The 18,239-nt window shown below is 45.6% G+C and overlaps 1 protein-coding gene across 2 annotated transcripts in view; it reads left to right on the top strand.

Annotated features, from left to right (window-relative positions):
* Window positions 1-17,984, top strand: part of LOC122554946 (cysteinyl leukotriene receptor 2-like) — a 98,337-nt gene extending 80,353 nt beyond the window's left edge. Inside the window, exon 4 of one of the 2 annotated variants that reach the window (XM_087993031.1) lies at window positions 15,582-17,984. In XM_087993031.1, the coding sequence (XP_087849157.1) occupies window positions 15,602-17,509 (1,908 nt within the window). In that variant the 5' untranslated portion in view covers window positions 15,582-15,601 and the 3' untranslated portion in view covers window positions 17,510-17,984. Of the gene's footprint in view, window positions 1-739; window positions 7,493-15,581 lie in introns of those variants that run through there. The other variant, XM_087993032.1, reaches the window with a different exon arrangement.
* Window positions 17,985-18,239: the final 255 nt, after the last annotated feature.

The following is an 18,239-nucleotide window of genomic DNA, read 5'->3' as shown; positions in this document are numbered from 1 at the left end:
CTTTGCATGAGGAATAGAGAATAAGGATTTTAAAGAACAGTCAAAAAAATGGAATGAGGTGATACATTAAAAGTACAGGCATTGGACGAGTAGTGAGGAGAAACCAAGGTAAGAGGGCAGCATCCGCACCTAGAACAATTTTGATGGAAAAAGTTGAAAATCTAGGCATGGAGCAATCATTATTGCTGAAAAATCCAAGTTGCTGTCCAAGTCATGCTGTGGTTTATGGATGGCAAGCCTCTGGTTTCTCAGAATAATTATTTTGGAATGAAAGGTGGAGTCTGGTGACTCTCAAAGCTTGCCATAATTGGAAGTCTACTGTCACTTTTGTCTATTAATAGAAAAGGGCTGAGGTCACAAAAACAAAAAGCTATTAATTTGGTCTGCATGCTTCACAGTTTTGCATTAAACATCAAAATAAGATAAGGATCAACTTTTAAAATTTGCCGGACAGATTTGAGAATAATATTATGAGCAATGTTCCGTAGTAAACAAGCAGGAGGCTAAAAGAACACAGCAAACCAGGCAGCATTGCGTAAATTATCCTTCTGATGCTGCCTGGCTAGCTGTGTTCATCCAATCTCTTGCTTGTCTACTTTGGATTCTAGCATCTGCATTTGTTTTGCCTCTAAATGAGCAATGCACCAGCGTTTTTATATTCAATGTAAAATCAACCCAATGAGAATGTTTAAACTCTCAGCAATTTAGCATTGCTAAAAATAGTGGTTTGCTTCTACAGAAAAATTCAAGTACAGAGAATTTCTCAAAGCAGAGCATGAATAACACCAGCACCCAGAGAAACAGCTCATGTGAGAATGATGACATCTTCAAAACTGACATCTACCTTCCAACATATACTATCGTGTTTATTTTTGGATTTATTGAAAATGTCTTCTGTTTATACATATTCCTGAAGTTGTACAAGAGGAAGACTGCAATCAGCATCGTCACAGTGAACCTGGCAATATCGGATCTGCTCTTTGTCTGCACTTTGCCCTGGCGGGTTCACTATTATTTGAATGGTAGCAAGTGGAACCTCTCAGATTTTTTATGCGCATTCATGTCATATGCTCTATACCTCAACATGTACTGTAGCATCTATTTTCTGACTCTCATGAGCATATTGCGCTACTTTGCTATAGTGCATCCACTGAAAGCTTTAATGTTTAGAAGTGTTAAATCTGTTCAAATCATATGTGTTGCAATATGGGTATTTGTGAGTATCACAGCAAGTCCTTTCCTAGTACGTGGCAGTTACATCAATGAAAATAACGAAACAAAATGCTTTTACCTCAAAGATGGGGTTGACTGTATAGTATTTACAATGAATTTACTTGCCCTGGTTGTGGGTTGTATTATTCCCTTTTTTATTATCATAATCTGTTACACATTAGTTGTTAAAGCCTTGCTAGTCTCTAAATCAAAACATCACAAAAAAATGAGCTCCCTCAGAAAAGCTATTGCCATGATTATTATTGTAATAGTTATATTTCTAACCAGTTTTCTGCCCTATCACATTCTCCGAACTGCCCACATTGCCATCAGCTTGAACATGGGACATACTTCCCAAGCCAGTTGTTTTGTTCAGAAATGTGTTGTCGTTACACTGTGTGGTGCAGCAATCAATTCCTGTTTAGATCCTCTTTTGTATTACTTTGCAGCAGAGACCTTCAGGGACAAGATAAGAACAACAATCAATAATGCATTCAGATGCGTGATGCATAATAGCTGAATCTATACTGCTATTCATTTGCATGCCTAATTAGAGTCATAGAGTTGTAGGGCAGGGAAATAGGCCCTTGCGTCCAACGCATCCTTGCTGAGCAGAAATCCTAAATGAGTCCAGTCCCAGTGCCTGCACGTGGCCCACATCCCTCTAATCCATTCCTATTTCTTATACACCCTGTTTGGAAAAAGTTGCCCACAGGGTTCCCTTTAAATCTTTCCCCTCTCACCTTAAACCTATGCTCTCTTGTTTTGGACTCCCCCACCTTAGGAAAAAGACCTTAGCAATTTGCCCTATCCATGCCCCTAATGATTTTATAAACCTCCAAATTTGCCTCTCAGCCTCCACCGCTCCAGGGAATACAACCTCAGCCTCTCCCTCCAACCCTTGTAAATCTTTTCTGCACCCTGTCAAGTTTAGCTATTTCTTTCCTGTAGCAGAGAGACTGGAGCTGAACGCGGTATTCCAAAACTGGGCTAACCAATGTCCTGTACAGCAGCAACATGACATCCTAACTGCTATACTGTGATCAATAAAGCTAAGTGGACCAAACAATTTCATTATCCTGTCTAACTGTGACTCCACTTTCAAGGAGCTATGAACTGGCACCCTAAGGTCTCTGCAAGACAACACTCTTGTTATGACACGGGGGTGAGCCCCTCTGTTAATTAAACCAGACACCCAGAAAAGCTTGCCTCGTAATCTGTTAAAGTATGAGTGACAGAGTAACTACCATCAAGAGTAATTGCCATCGAGACAGACCCAAAAACACTCTATCAATGGTACCCTCTCATATAAAATATACTCGCAGTAAAAGAAAGATGATTTCCCAAGGAGACCTTCAGCGAGAAGAAGGGACACTGACGACAGCAGCTGTATGGTTTTGAAATTAAATTGATGTAATTTTAATAAGTGTTTATTGGAACAACATATTGTTATCGAGTTGGAGGCAGATAATAAGCAGTTAAGAGAAGATGGGAGTTTAGAGTTGTGAATAGTTGTTTAATGTTCACTTAGAGTTAAGGGATAAATTGATATTATTTTCTTTAAAAAGTGGAGTTTGGGAGTTCCCTGTCATTTGTATTTTAACAGATTACAAGGGGAGGTGAGCTTTTCTGGGTGTTTGGTTTAATTAACAGAGGGGTGTTGGAACACTCTCCAAGGTCCTACTAGTAAGTCCTGCCCTGATCTGCCTTACCAAAATGCAACACCTCACCTAAATTAAACTTCACCTACCACTCCTCGGCCCATCTGATCAAGGTCTTGTTGTACTCTGAGATAACTTTCTTCACCGTCCAGTACTAAACCAATTTGCAAATGATACCAACATTTTCTAACCATACCTCCTATATTCATATCCAAATCATTTATATAAATGACAAAAAGCAGTGGGCCCAGCACGAATCCTTGTGGCACATTGCTGGTCACAGGCTTCCAGTCTGAAAAGCAACACTGTGCCACGACCCTCTGGCTCCTACCTTAAAGCTAAATTTGTATCTGATTGGCTAGTTCTCCCTGGATTCCATGTGCTCTAACCTTGCCATTCAGTCTACCATGTGGAACCTTGTCAAGCACTCTATGAAGTCCATATAGACAACATCCACTGCTCTGCCTTCATCAGTCTACTCAAGTTAGTGACACATGATTTCCCATGCACAAAGCCATGTTTACTATCCCTCAACAGTCCTTACCAAATAGCATAATTCCTGTCCCTCAGAATCTACTTCAACAGCTTATCCACTGATGTAAGGCTCACAGGACTATAGTTCTCTGACTTTTCCTTAGAGCTTTTTTTAAATAGTGGCACAACGTTAGTCACCCTCCAGTCTTCCAGAACCTTACCTGTGGCTATCTTTGATACAAATATTTCAATGAGAGGCCCAGAAATCACTTCTGTAGCTTCCCACAAAGTTTTATGGAACACCTGATCAGGTCCCAGGGGTTTATCCAACTTTATGCACTTTAAAATGTAATATGGAAAGTTCTCAAGCTATCACAATTTATTTCCACAAGTTCTCTAGCTTCCATATCCTTCTCCACAGTAAATACTGATGCAAAATACTTGTTTAATTTCTCACCCATCTCCTGTGGTTCCATAGGTAGGCAGCCTTGTTGAGTTTTAAGGGGTCCTATTCTTTTTCTAGTTATTCTTTTGCCCTTCATGTATTTGTAGAATCCCTTTGGATTCTCTTTAACCCTATTTGCCAAAGCTATCTCATGTTCCCTTTTTGCCTTCCTGATTTCCCTCTTGAGTATACTCCTACTGCCCTTACACTCCTCAAGGGATTCAATTGATCGCAACTGTCTACACCTACCATATGCTTCCTCCTCCTCCTTGACCAGAGCCTTAATTTCTCTAGTCATCCAGTTTTCCCTACACCTACCAGCCTTTCCCTTCACACTAACAGGAACATACTGTCTCTGCGTTCTCACTATCTCATTTTTTTTGAAGGCGTCCCACTTGCAAGTAGCCTCTCCAAATCAACTTATGAAAGTTCTTGCCTGATAACATCAAAATTGGCCTTCTTTCAATTTAGAACTTCAACTTTTAGATCTGGTCTATCCTCTTCCTAAGCTACTTTGAAACTAATAAGATTATGATCACTGGCCCCAAAGTGTTCCCACACTGACCCCCCCAGTCACTTGCCATGCCTTATTTCCCAAGAGAAGATCCCAAGAGAAGAATCAGAGCATTTTCTTGTGTACACACAATAAATTCCTCTCCATTCAAGCCCTTAATACAATGGCAGTATCATTCCATATTTGGGAAGTTAAAATCCCCTATCATTACAACACTATAATTCTTGCAAATATCAAAGATTGCCTTACAAATTTGCTTCACCATTTCCTGCTGACTATTGGAGGGACCTATAGTACAATCCCAATAAAGTGATTGTCCCTTTCTTATTTCTGAAATAACCTCACTGGACACACTCCCAGGAATATCCTCCCTAACTACAGCCATAATGTTATCCCTAACATAAAATGCCACACTCCCGCTTTTCTTGCCTCCCTCTCCATCTTTTCTATAGCCTCTCTACCTTGGAACATAAAGCTGCCAGTCCAGCCCTTCCCTGTACATTTCTGTAATAGCTATGATATCCCAATCCCATGTTCTCAACCATGTCCTGAGTTTATCTGCCTTACCTGCCAAGTGTCCTGCATCAAAATAAATGCAGTTTAATTTATCAGTCTTAACATATTCTCTGCCTTGCTCTTGCCTGCCTTAACTACTTGATTTGCTCCTTTTCTCATCTGTACCAGCCTCAGATTGATCTCTTTCTCACTATTTCATTGAGGCCCACCACCACAACCTGCGCCTGCTCCTCCACCTCCACTTTATTAGTTTAAAGCCTCCCGAGTAGCACTAGCAAATCTCCCACCAGGATATTGGTCCTCTTCAAATTCAAGTGGGCGGCACGGTGGCACAGTGGTTAGCACTGCTGCCTCACAGCGCCAGAGACCCGGGTTCAATTCCCGCCTTAGGCGACTGACTGTGTGGAGTTTGCACGTTCTCCCCGTGTCTGCGTGGGTTTCCTCCGGGTGCTCCGGTTTCCTCCCACAGTCCAAAGATGTGCAGGGTCAGGTGAATTGGCCATGCTAAATTGCCCGTAGTGTTAGGTAAGGGGTAAATGTAGAGGTATGGGTGGGTTGCGTTTCGGCGGGGCGGTGTGGACTTGTTGGGCCGAAGGGCCTGTTTCCACACTGTATGTAATCTAATCTAATCTAATCTAAGTGCAACCCAGGCTTCTTATATAGGTGACTTCTGCCCCAGAAGACATTCCAATGATCCAAAGACTCAAATCCCTGCCCCCTGCACCAGCTCCTCAGCCACACAGTCATTTACACTGTTCTTCTATTCCTACACACACCAGCACGTGGCACCGTGATTAATACAGATATTGCTATCCTTGAGGACCTGCTTTTTAACCCCTGTCTAATTTAATATATTCTCACTTCAGAACCTCGTCCCTTTCTCCACCCATGTCGGTAGTACCAATGTGTACAATGACCTTCTGGTCACTCCTATGAGAATATTCTGCAACCTCTGAGACATCCTTGACTCTGGTACCAGGGTGGCAATACACCATTCTGATGTCTCACTGTCAGTTATAGACACGTCTACCTGTGGCCCAGACTAAAGAGTCCCCTATCACCATCGATAATTTGGATCCTGACATATCCTTAAATGACCCTAGGACAAGTAGGTTAGACCAGGGAAACCCAGTGGATGTGGTCTATCTAGACTTCCAAAAGGCCTTTGATAAAGTGCCACACGGGAGGCTGCTGAGTAAGGTGAGGGCCCATAGTGTTCAAGGTGAGCTACTGGCATGGATTGAGGATTGGCTGTCTGACAAAAGGCAGAGAGTTGGGATAACAGGTTCTTTTTCGGAATGGCAGCCGGTGACAAGCTGTGTCCCACAGCGTTCAGTGTTGGGGCCGCAGCTGTTCACGTTATATATTAATGATTTGGATGAAGGGATTGGGGGCACTCTAGCGAAGTTTGCCGATGATACGAAGTTAGGTGGACAGGTAGGTAGTACTGAGGAAGTGGGGAGGCTGCAGAAGGATCTAGACAGTTTGGGAGAGTGGTCCAGGAAATGACTGATGAAATTCAACGTGAGCAAATGTGAGGTCTTGCACTTGGGAAAAAGAAGACAAGCATGGACTACTTTCTAAACGGTAAGAAAATTCATAAAGCCAAAGTACAAAGGGATCTGGGAGTGCTAGTCGAGGATTCTCTAAAGGTAAACATGCAGGTTGAATCCATGATTAAGAAAGAGAATGCAATGTTGTCATTTATCTCAAGAGGCTTGGAATATAAAAGCAGCGATGTGCTACTGAGCCTTTATAAAGCTCTGGTTAGGCCCCATTTGGAGTACTGTGTCCAGTTTTGGGCCCCACAACTCAGGAGGGACATACTGGCACTGGAGCGTGTCCAGCGGAGATTCACACAGATGATCCGTGGAATGGCAGGTCTAACATACGAGGAACAGCTGAGGATCCTGGGATTGTATTCATTGGAGTTTAGAAAGTTAAGGGGAGATCTAATAGAAACTTACAAGATAATACATGGCTTGAAAAGGGTGGATGCTAAGAAATTGTTTCCGTTAGGCGAAGAGACTAGGACCCGTGGGCACAGCCTTAAAATTAGAGGGGGTAAATTCAGAACAGAAATGTGGAGACATTTCTTCAGCCAGAGAGTGGTGGGCCTGTGGGATTCATTTCCGCGGAGTGCGTGGAGGCCGGGACGCTAAATGGCTTCAAGGCCAAGATTGATAAATTCTTGATGTCACAAGGAATTAAGGGCTACGGGGAGAATGCTGGTAAGTGGAGTTGAAATGCCCATCAGCCATGATTAAATGGCAGAGTGGACTCGATGGGCCGAATGGCCTTACTTCCACTCCTATGTCTTATGGTCTTATGATGAGAGCACAGGTTTCTCCTTTTCTTCAAGATACAAATGAATGAAAGGAGACACTATGATTCTTTTCCAAAACTGAAGAATTCAATTCCACATCCAATTGATGCTGATGTTTAAATATATAACACATAGTGAGAGACACATTTTATTGTGTAAAATTGACTTTTGTATATACCAAATAAATGGAATTGTGTAAAGCATACCATTTATTCCATAAGTGTATACTTTTGAATCTGTACACTGTTGTAACATTTTACTACATTTATATGTCTTTATTTTTTATTCTAAATTTGCCCTGTTATCAATTCATTTTTAAATAAAAAACTTGAATAAAAAATTTGTCTCTACAAACTTGAGTCTTACTGGAGGAACTTGAACAACACTATCCATTCTGTTCTTGCTATTTATAATTGTTATTGAATCTTGCCTTAACAATGGGGTAGAGGAGTTTTATATATTAACCGTTCCCAAATGTAGTTGCTTCAAGTATAATGCCATGACACAGTTTTGCCTGTAGAAACTTCAAGGTAATTGTTGACATTGGATGCTCAATTTTTAATTGTTAAACCTTGAGTCTTCTTAACACTAACTAGTGAAAGAATGTTCAGTTAAATGGAGGGACAAGAATAGTTAGGTTTGCTCTTAAAACAAACCCTAAAGCTTTCTATAGGTATATCAGGAATAAAAGAATGACTAGAAAAAGATTTAGGGCCAATCAAGGATAGTATTGGGAAGTTGTGCGTGGAGTCCGAGGAGATAGGGGAAGTGCTAAATCAATATTTTTCCTCAGTATTCACACTGGAAAAAGACAATGTTGTCGAGGTGAATACTGAGATACAGGTGACTTAGACTAGACGAGATTGAGGTTCACAAGGAAGAGGTGTTAGCAATTCTGGAGAATGTGAAAATAGGTAAGTCGCCTGGGCCAGATGGGATTTCGAGCTGAAAATGTGTTGCTGGAAAAGCGCAGCAGGTCAGGCAGCATCCAAGGAACAGGAGAATCGACGTTTCGGGCATAAGCCCTTCTTCAGGAATGAGGGAAGTGTACCCAGCAGGCTAAGATAAAAGGTAGGGAGGAGGGACTTATTTGTCCCTCCCAGATGGGATTTATCCTAGGATTCTCTGGGAAGCCAGGGAGAAGATTGCAGAGCCTTTGGCTTTGATCTTTATGTCGTCATTGTCTACAGGAATAGTGCCAGAAGACTGGAGGATAGCAAATGTTCCCTTCTTCAAGAAGGGGAGTAGCGACAACCCTGGTAATTATAGACCAGTGAGCCTTACTTTGGTTGTGGGTAAAGTGTTGGAAAAGGTTATAAGATATAGGACTTATAATCATCGAGAGAGGAATAAGTTGATTAGGGATAGTCAACACGGTTTTGTGAAGGATAGGCCTCACAAACCTTATTGAGTTCTTTGAGGTGGTGAGGGTAAAGCGGTTGACGTATATGGATTTCAGTAAGGCATTTGATAAGGTTCCCCACGATAGGCTATTATACAAAATATGGAGGCATGGAATGAGGGTGATTTAGTGCTTTGGATCAGAAATTGGTGAGCTGAAAGAAGACAGAGGGTGGTGGTTGATGGGAAATGTTCATCTTGGAGTTCAGTTACTAGTGGTGTACTGCAAGGATCTGTTTTGGGGCCACTGCTGTTTGTCATTTTTATAAATGACCTAGATGAGGGCGTAGAAGGATGGGTTAGTAAATTTGTAGATGACACTAAGGTCGGTGGAGTTGTGAATAGCGCTGAAGGAAGTTGTAGATTAAAGAGGGACATAGATAAGCTGCAGAGCTAGGCTGAGAGATGACAAATGGAGTTTACTGCTGAAAAGTGTGAGGTGATTCACTTTTGAAGGAGCAACAGGAATAAAGAGTACTGCGCTAATGGTTAGATTCTTGGTAGTGTAGATGAGCAGAGAGATCTCAGTGTCCATGTACATAGATCCCTGAAAGTTGCCATCCAGGTTAATAGGGTTGTTAAGAAGGCAGATGGTGTGTTAGGTTTTATTGGTAGAGGGACTGAGTTTCAGAGCCACGAGGTCATACTGCAGCTGTACAAAACTCTGGTGCAGTCACACTTGGAATATTGTGTACTGGTCACCACATTATAGGAAGGATGTGGAAGCATTAAAAAAAGGGTTCGGAGGAGATTTACTAGGATGTTGCCTGGTATGGAGGGAAGGTCTTATGGGGAAAGGCTGAAGGACTTGAAGCTGTTTTTGTTAGAGAGAAGAAGATTAAGAGGTGACTTAATTGCGACATATAAGATAATCAGAGGGTTAGATAGAGTGGACAGTGAGAGCCTTTTTCCTTGGATGGTGATGGCGAGCACGAGGGGACATAGCTATAAATTGAGCGGTGATAGATATAGGACAGATGTCAGAGATAGTTTCTTTACTCAGAGAAGTAGGGGTGTGGAACACACTGCCTGCAACAGTAGTAGACTCACCAAGTTTAAGGGCACTTAAATGGTCATTAGATAAACATGGATGAAAATGGAATAGTGGAGGATAGATGGACTTCAGAGTGGTTTCACAGATCAGTGCAACATTGTGGTGAAAGGGTTAAAATTGTGTCCCAATACATGTGTGAATCTAACCGAAAATGGAAGGTGTCGCTTGGTCCCGTGTGAATCTTGTTATACACCTTCCCGTGTGAATCTTCTTATCTGTATGTAACCAGAATGGAATGTGTTTTTTAGCCTTGCTCTGCTGTTCACATGAATGTTTATATCTGGAAAAGGGTATATCAGCTGGAGAAGTCTCCAGTTCGGTAGAGTCTGCTCCGGGGTTACGTTTAACCGCCGAGCGTGGGTTGTTGGCAACCGCTCTACGAGAACTGACGGCTCCCAGTTTTGGTAACATGTAGAGTGAGTATAAGCCAGACCCGTTGTAAGTACGAGACTGGTTGTGGGGACACTGCGGGGAATAAAACTATATTCTAGCAGACTCGCCTCTTGGCTGTTTGTTCTGTGTCAGACTACTTTCCTGCGAGCCTGGTCCTTGACCTTGAGAATTTTTTAAAACATTTTGGCGTAGCCGGCAGGATCAATCGCAATTGAGGAAAGATTTTGATACAGAACAATGTTTTGGAAAAAGGCTAAGAAACCAGAGGAACAAACTGTGGAGGTCCTGACCGTCCCGGGATGGCATGGGCCGTGGCATGGCGTGGCAGTTTGTTTGAGAAATGGTGGGGGGCGACCGGAGGACTGGGAGGCCGAGGGCGTAGGAACCCCAGGGTCGCTGCTGTCCACCCTTGAGAGGATCCCAGTCCTGCCGAAGAACCCATTGCCTGGGGTACAGCGGAGGATGTGGGCCTGTGCGGCGGCTTGTAGACAACAGTCAGACAAGCGCCAAAAAGCTGAAGCAGAATTAGCCCTCCTGAAACATGAGCAGGGACTCAGTTTGGGAGATGCCTCTATGTTGAGGCAGGAAATTATGAAGTTAAAAGCTGAATTGACAGCATTAACTGAACTAGCAGGACGAACTATTATGTATTTGTCTGCTAAGAAACGGAAAGAGAAAAGGAAGGTCCCTCGAACCCCGGACCCGGTACAAGTACGGGCGTTTGTAGCCCAGTTAAATAACGGGGATCGGTGGGATATCGATCATTGGGATGGGAACATTTGGGGAGATTTAGATGATCAGTACGAAGAGGACCCACCCGTACTCCAAGCTAAACCAGTGGTTAGGAGAAAGCAGGTTCAGAGACGTCTCCCAGTGCAACGGGAGGTAATGTTAGATGAGAAAGGAAACCCTATACGGAATGAACAAGGGGAGGCAATTATGCATGAATTACCGCGGGCTCAGCCTCCCGCAGAATTCTCTGAATTAACGGAAGACTTCACTACCGATGAGGTGCTGTTTATCACCCAGAAAACCCGACGTAATCCTGGGGAGCCGTTAGAGCTATGGCTAATTCGGCTCCTCGAGGAAGGGGGGCAACAAGTGCAGGTAGACTATCAGGATGCTCCCAAGTTTGGTGGATTAGCAAAGGATGCTGCCATAGACCTGGGGTACCGCAACCAAGCCAAGGATATGGTAATAGATCGCAGTATGGGGACCCTATTTGGGATGTATGCCAGGGCAGTGGCCGAACAGTATCCCTTCCCGTCCGATTGGCCCCCCTTGGAAGGAACTTGGACAACGATTAAGGAAGGGGTTCAGAGGCTAACCCGTTTGTGTGTGCGGGATGCCCTGTTGCTGGGAGTGCTGGACGAGGTAGATAACACAAATGTTAGTAGACAGACTAGAGACCACCTAGTGAAGACTGCCCCCCCCCATTATAAACCACTGTTATTAACCATAATGTTGAGTGGACGGGGAGAAACCCTAGGAGATGCCCGTAGTATGATGAGGGAGATGGGTGGTTTGGGGGATTGGGGACCCACAACCCGTGCTTCTCAGGGGGGCACGGAGGGGCGTCGCCCTGAGGCTCGAGCAGGGGGAAAAGTAAACCCTAATCAAGGAAGTAACCAAGGCCCCTCACGGCGTGCTTTGTGGCAAGCTTTGATACGGGCGCAGGTCCCAGCATCGGAGATTGATGGCCTACCTACACCGGAATTAAAAGACTTATGCAGACGAAAGGGACTGAAGGTGTCCCGGGTAGAGACGGAGTCCCGACCCACTATGGAAGACCTAGTGGAATTACTAACACAAAAATGTCAGACACGGGGTCCGGTTGTTAATGAGCCTCGAAGGGGTAGAACTTCCACTTCCCAGCGGTGGGAATCCTCGGAGGACGAGGAGGAGGAGGAGGTACGGCCTCCCCTCCGAGAGTGTTATAAAGTGGATAGGCGTGGCCGGAAACCTAGTAAGAAAGGCAAGAACAAAGAAGGGCGAGGCAAACGTCTTTACCCAGTGCTGTCTGGGGAAGATGAATGGGAGGAACAATAGGAATCGGGCCAAGCCCCAAGGGTTTGCCCACGAACGAGCCAATGGTCAGCAGACGACATTCGACCTCATGTATCATTGACTATCTATTGGCGCAAATCCGTCCAAACCGTTATGGCTCTAGTGGACACAGGGGCGGAGGCCACCTTAATCTATGGGACGCCCCATAAGTTTAAAGGAACCCCAGTCACGCTGGTTGGGCTGGGAGGTAATCTGATTGAAGGAAGAACAGTACAATTGCCCCTAAAGATAGGTACAATGCCCATTAAAACTTATTCAATTATCATTACACCGGTTAGAGAATGGATCCTGGGAATGGACATTCTGGCCGGTTTAACACTTCACCTCCAACAGGGGAAGTTTGAATTTGGAATCACGAAAATGGCTTTGCGCTGTAGGACGGTGTTAGTGGGAAAGGTTAAGATGGACCCCTTCCCCATCCCGATCGCCGATCGCGTAATAAGTCTTAGACAGTATAGGATTCCCGGCGGACATAAAGAAATATCCGCCACAATTAAGGATTATTTGGAAGCGGGAGTGCTTAGGACATGCACCACGGTGTGGAATAACCCCTTATGGCCCGTACATAAAGCCGATGGGTCATGGCGGATGACGGTAGATTATCGGCAACTAAACCGTCACACTCCGGCCTTGACGGCAGCGGTCCCGGATGCCGTCACTATTATAGGACGAATCCAACATCATCCAGGGGTGTGGTACGGAGTAATTGATTTGGCTAATGCCTTCTTCACAATTCCTATTCCCGAAGATAGGCAGGAACAGTTCGCATTCACTTGGGAGGGTAGACAATTCACGTTCACACGACTGCCCCAAGGATATCTGCATAGCCCTACTATCTGCCACCGGATAGTTGCAGAACACTTGGCTGCCTTTAAAGTGCCTGACGAAGTGATGATCTCGCACTATATTGACGATATGATGATACAGGGGACAAGTCAGAAGCAGGTTCAGGAATTGCTGGACCAACTGGTTCAACATATGCGAGGATATGGGTGGGAGATCAACCCAGCCAAAATCCAGGGTCCCTCACAAACGGTAAAATTCTTAGGAATCGTGTGGAACAAGGGGGAAAGGGAAATCACTGCGAAAGCTAAAAATAAGATTCAGGTCTTTGCCGTCCCTCACACCCAGAAGGACGTGCAGCAATTTATTGGGTTATTCGGATTCTGGAGACAGCATATTCCCCATTTAGGACAAATTTTAAAACCTTTGTATCGAGTTACGAGGAAAAAGGCAGCGTTCGAATGGACGGAGGTCCATCAAACTGCATTTGAAATGGCCAAGCAAGCGATACAGCAAGCTGTATCCTTGGGAAAGATACAGTCAGGACCTGTAGAACTGCAAGTCTCAGCACAGGGGGATTATGCCAATTGGAGCTTATGGCAAAAACAGGAAAGGACCCGTAAGCCACTGGGATTTTGGTCCCGAAAATTACCCCCGGCAGGGGAACGGTATACCCCCTTTGAGAAACAGTTATTAGCATGCTACTGGGGCTTGGTGGAAACCGAAGCCCTGACCATTGGACATGAAGTGATCATGAGAACAGCTATCCCTATTCTTCCGTGGGTACTTAGTGACCCCACTACCCACCGAATAGGAACTGCCCAAGAGAGCAGCATCATTAAATGGAAATGGTATGTGTCGGAGAGAGTGCGGACTGGACAGAAAGGAGTGTCAGTCCTACATGAGCAAGTGGCGGAGGCCCCTGAGGAAGGGGAAAAGCGGTTTGAGGTGATTGAATACAAGGAATCACCCGTTAAGATGGGAAAACGGTATGATGAACTGACCCCGGATGAACAAGCCACGGCTTGGTTCGTAGATGGGTCAGCCCAATGGAAAGCGGGACAGCGTAGATGGAAAGCTGCCGCCTTTAACCCAAAACAAGGCACTACCCTAGAAGAATTAGGGGAGGGAAAAAGTAGTCAGTGGGCAGAATTAAAGGCAGTGCATATGGTAGTCATGCAAGCAGGGGTCATGGGAGTTTGTTTGTTCTCTGACTCGTGGTCAGTGGTTAACGGCATGACACAATGGATGCCAACTTGGCAGGCCAATCAGTGGATGATCCAGAATAGGGAAGTGTGGGGTAAACAGTTATGGGAGGATATATGGGAGAAAGCTCAATACCTGGTCATATACATCACCCACGTAGATGCCCATACCTCTCGAAATGATGTGGAAGCTCTACATAACCGATATGTGGATGGTATCGTCCGAACCATGATGGTGCAAAGGGGCACCTCAGTGGACCTAGCTAGATGGGCACACCTTAAGGCTGGGCACTGGGGAGTGCAAGGAACCTTGCACTGGGCTCGAGACCGAGGAATAGATCTTATGGTAGATGATGTTAAGACTGCAGTAAACCAGTGTGAGCAGTGTCAACATCAGCGGCAGGGAGTGCCCCAACACATGATGGGACATATCCATCGGGGGGATGGTCCGGGACAGAGCTGGCAAATGGACTTTGTGGGTCCCTTACCCTCCTCACAAGGATGTAACCACATATGTACAGCTGTGGACACTATGTCTGGGGTTTTGGTAGCCCATCCCTGTCGTCACAACAATCAACAGGCTACCTTGCGATGTTTAGATTTGATTGAACAATTTTATGGATTGCCCATACAGGTCCAGAGTGACAATGGCTCCCATTTCACAGGAAGGGCGGTAAAGCAGTGGTGTCACGATAACCACGTGGAATGGGTTTATCATGTACCCTATCACCCACAAGCTGCGGGACTTATAGAACGAATGAATGGGCTTCTGAAGTCCTCACTACGAAAAGCAGGAGGTTGCAATGACTTAACGGGTTGGAGGAAGCAACTAATTCGGGTGGTGAAACAAATTAATAACCGCCCATTAGGAAATGGGGTAACACCCTTGAATAGGATGATACGAGTATGTGATACCCCAAAGACTCAGCCTATTAAAATGTGGAAGTTTGCTGAGGAAGCTGATATTCCCGTAAGGGCCACGCCGGCTTCGGCTGGACTGGACCTACGAGCACTAACTGCCCAGACTTTGATCCAACAGAAACCTACGGTGATTAAGACCGGGTTAGGGTTGATTTGTCCCCCTGGAACCTATGGGCATATCCTCCCGCGGTCGGGACTGTCACTAAAGGGGATTGATGTGATGGCAGGCGTAATTGACGCAGACTACCAAGGGGAGTTGGGGGTGATCCTGGTCAACATCACCGTTGAACCTTACGTGATACAGAAGGGGGACAGAATAGCGCAATTGGTCATTAAGCCATGTAACCTTACAACGGTGGAAGAGATGGGAGCTCCCGTTACGGTTACTGAGCGTGGGACGGGGGGATTTGGGTCTACTGACACTAAGGGGGCCAAGGTATGGGTGCGCCAGACGACCGGCCCCCCCAGGCCGGCCGAAATCATAGCACAGGGGAAAGACAGTCTGGTCACCATTATGTACCCCGGAGACCCGACCTGGGCAAACGTCCCGGCGAACCAGTGCTACTTACGTGAGACCTAAATAATGTTGTAATTGCTATGCACCCGCAGGCTGACCCTCCGCCTTGAACATGGGGTGGTCATGGGGATTGCGACTCCTATTGGCGATGTTCGCGATCGGATGGCCACTCCAGGGCATCGGTATCACGGCCTGGACGCTGGTACCGGTCGCCCGCCATGAGGTGCGGTGGGAGGCCAGTAGCCAGCGACGGACGCAGGACGACTTTACATGTGAACCCGGTCAGCAGTGCGTTGTTCTGACTCTCACCAGCGACTGTCAATTGTACACGTGTGCACAGTGCTACATGCGCCGGGATGGGGAAAAATATGACATATCGTTCATACCGCCTAATTGCACCCTGGTGGTAAATGCCCAAGTCAAGACGTGTTTGTGGGACCGACGCACCCAGACATGCGGGACAACGGGGACTCATTGGAGCGTCACAGCTCGGGGGGAAGATCTGTGGCTGCGCAATGCCACCGATATTCGGAATCGTCATCGATTCATGTGGTTAATAATGGTACTGCCCTCGACGAATGCCCCGTCTGAGGCGTTATTAAACCCCACGCGGGGCGGGCCAGCACCGAAGAGGGGTGCCACGGGGGGCGTGCGGTCGCATCGAACACAGTTGGCCCCTATTATGTCAACTTGTCAACAGATGGCCCGGGCGGTACTGCACACTGATGTTCATTGGCGGGTACAGTTGCCCCTCATACCCGAGTGTCATACCAAGAGGCGGCGACGAGCGTGGTACGACACCCTGCTGGGAGGCGCAGGAACTGTTATGGGTATCTCGAATGCCATTGACTCTGAGGTAACCCGTACTAAATTATCTAACACGGGACAGGCCACCTCACAAGGACTACATACTATTGGAAGGTGGATGCCATCCGTAATGATGACTCAAGGAGAGACAGCTGAAATAATGATACGATCTCTGCAATGGGAACTGGATGTCTGGGGCGCCACTCAGGAACTGTTTGAGAACATTACGGCTCAGTTAAATTGGACTGCCTGTCATATTCAAATGTTGCATGCTCAAATACAGAAAGAACGCTTTTTGCGTGTGGTAACATCCCCCAATGTACAGGCGTGGAGGGGACTATGGAATGTATCTGAGAAATTGTGGATGATAACCCATCCAGAGCGAACATGGTGTAATGCAACTATGTGTAACGGATACTTTGTTACCATGAATGTAACCCACACTGTTACGGTCTGTCGATATTATGTATTACCAGTGATTACATCTTCTGGATATTATTTTCTGAAGACAAGGGGACAGTGGTTTAGCCCAGATACCAATATTACCTATGATCTGTCCGCTTGTGAACAGACTGATCAGGGGAAAACTTGCCTACTGATGGACAGGTATCGGGACCCTTGCTTGACTAAGGGAACGGCCCTGTGCGAATGGACTGTTGAGACTCCAAGGGACATGATGTGGCAGATTGGGCCACACACGCTCTGTGTGGCTACCAATAATCCACATCCTATGCTTCCCTCAGCACCGTTCTCGGGATGCCTCTCAAATGTCTATCAGTGGCACTGGCAGAATCACACCTATTTGTTGACCACTTATAGCAGTGCTCGCCACTTTACCAAGGTGCAGTGGAAAGTGCTGAGGAATCCCTGGAACATTTCCCTGGATCGGTTTAAGCGGGCATTGGACCGATCCGAGGAGCTTAAGCAGATATTACGAAAGCATCAAACCAATGTCACCAAGGTTACGGTGTCTACCTTTATACATGGACAGGAGGTAGTACATGCTGCCCGTGTAGTGGACGTGGAGTCAGCTCATCATTGGTGGGACATATTGAGTGGTATGTCCTCCACTGCGGGGACATTCCTGTTCCCACCCTTGTCGATCCTGGTAGCGGTCCTGGTGATTTTAACATGCTGTAATGTCCTGACTTGCTTGTATATTTGGCGTGTACATAGGCGCTTGTTAGAAAGAATACATATGGGCATAATGTAACACATGTATTGGGTCAAGCAGTGGAATGTGGTGTAAAATTATGTCCCAATACATGTGTGAATCATTATGCAACACATGTATTGGGCCAAGCAGTGGAATGTGGTGAAAGGGTTAAAATTGTGTCCCAATACATGTGTGAATCTAACCGAAAATGGAAGGTGTCGCTTGGTCCCGTGTGAATCTTGTTATACACCTTCCCGTGTGAATCTTCTTATCTGTATGTAACCAGAATGGAATGTGTTTTTTAGCCTTGCTCTGCTGTTCACATGAATGTTTATATCTGGAAAAGGGTATATCAGCTGGAGAAGTCTCCAGTTCGGTAGAGTCTGCTCCGGGGTTACGTTTAACCGCCGAGCGTGGGTTGTTGGCAACCGCTCTACGAGAACTGACGGCTCCCAGTTTTGGTAACATGTAGAGTGAGTATAAGCCAGACCCGTTGTAAGTACGAGACTGGTTGTGGGGACACTGCGGGGAATAAAACTATATTCTAGCAGACTCGCCTCTTGGCTGTTTGTTCTGTGTCAGACTACTTTCCTGCGAGCCTGGTCCTTGACCTTGAGAATTTTTTAAAACAAACCTTGAGGGCTGAAGGGCCTGTACTGCACTGTAATGTTCTATGTCTATGTATATGTCTATGTCTAAAGGTGGTTAAGAAGAGATATATGGAAGTTTTTGAAAATAGAGTCTGATACTTCCTGCTGCCATTTTTCATTTCTTGTATGACCAGAAG

This window comes from Chiloscyllium plagiosum, unplaced genomic scaffold (genome assembly GCF_037043375.1).
Source record: "Chiloscyllium plagiosum isolate Xiang-an unplaced genomic scaffold, Cpla_swu_hap1 HiC_scaffold_12, whole genome shotgun sequence".
NCBI classification, from domain to species: domain Eukaryota; kingdom Metazoa; phylum Chordata; class Chondrichthyes; order Orectolobiformes; family Hemiscylliidae; genus Chiloscyllium; species Chiloscyllium plagiosum.
Note: the sequence above shows the minus strand (reverse complement) of the source record. Positions and strands in the feature narration are given on the sequence as shown.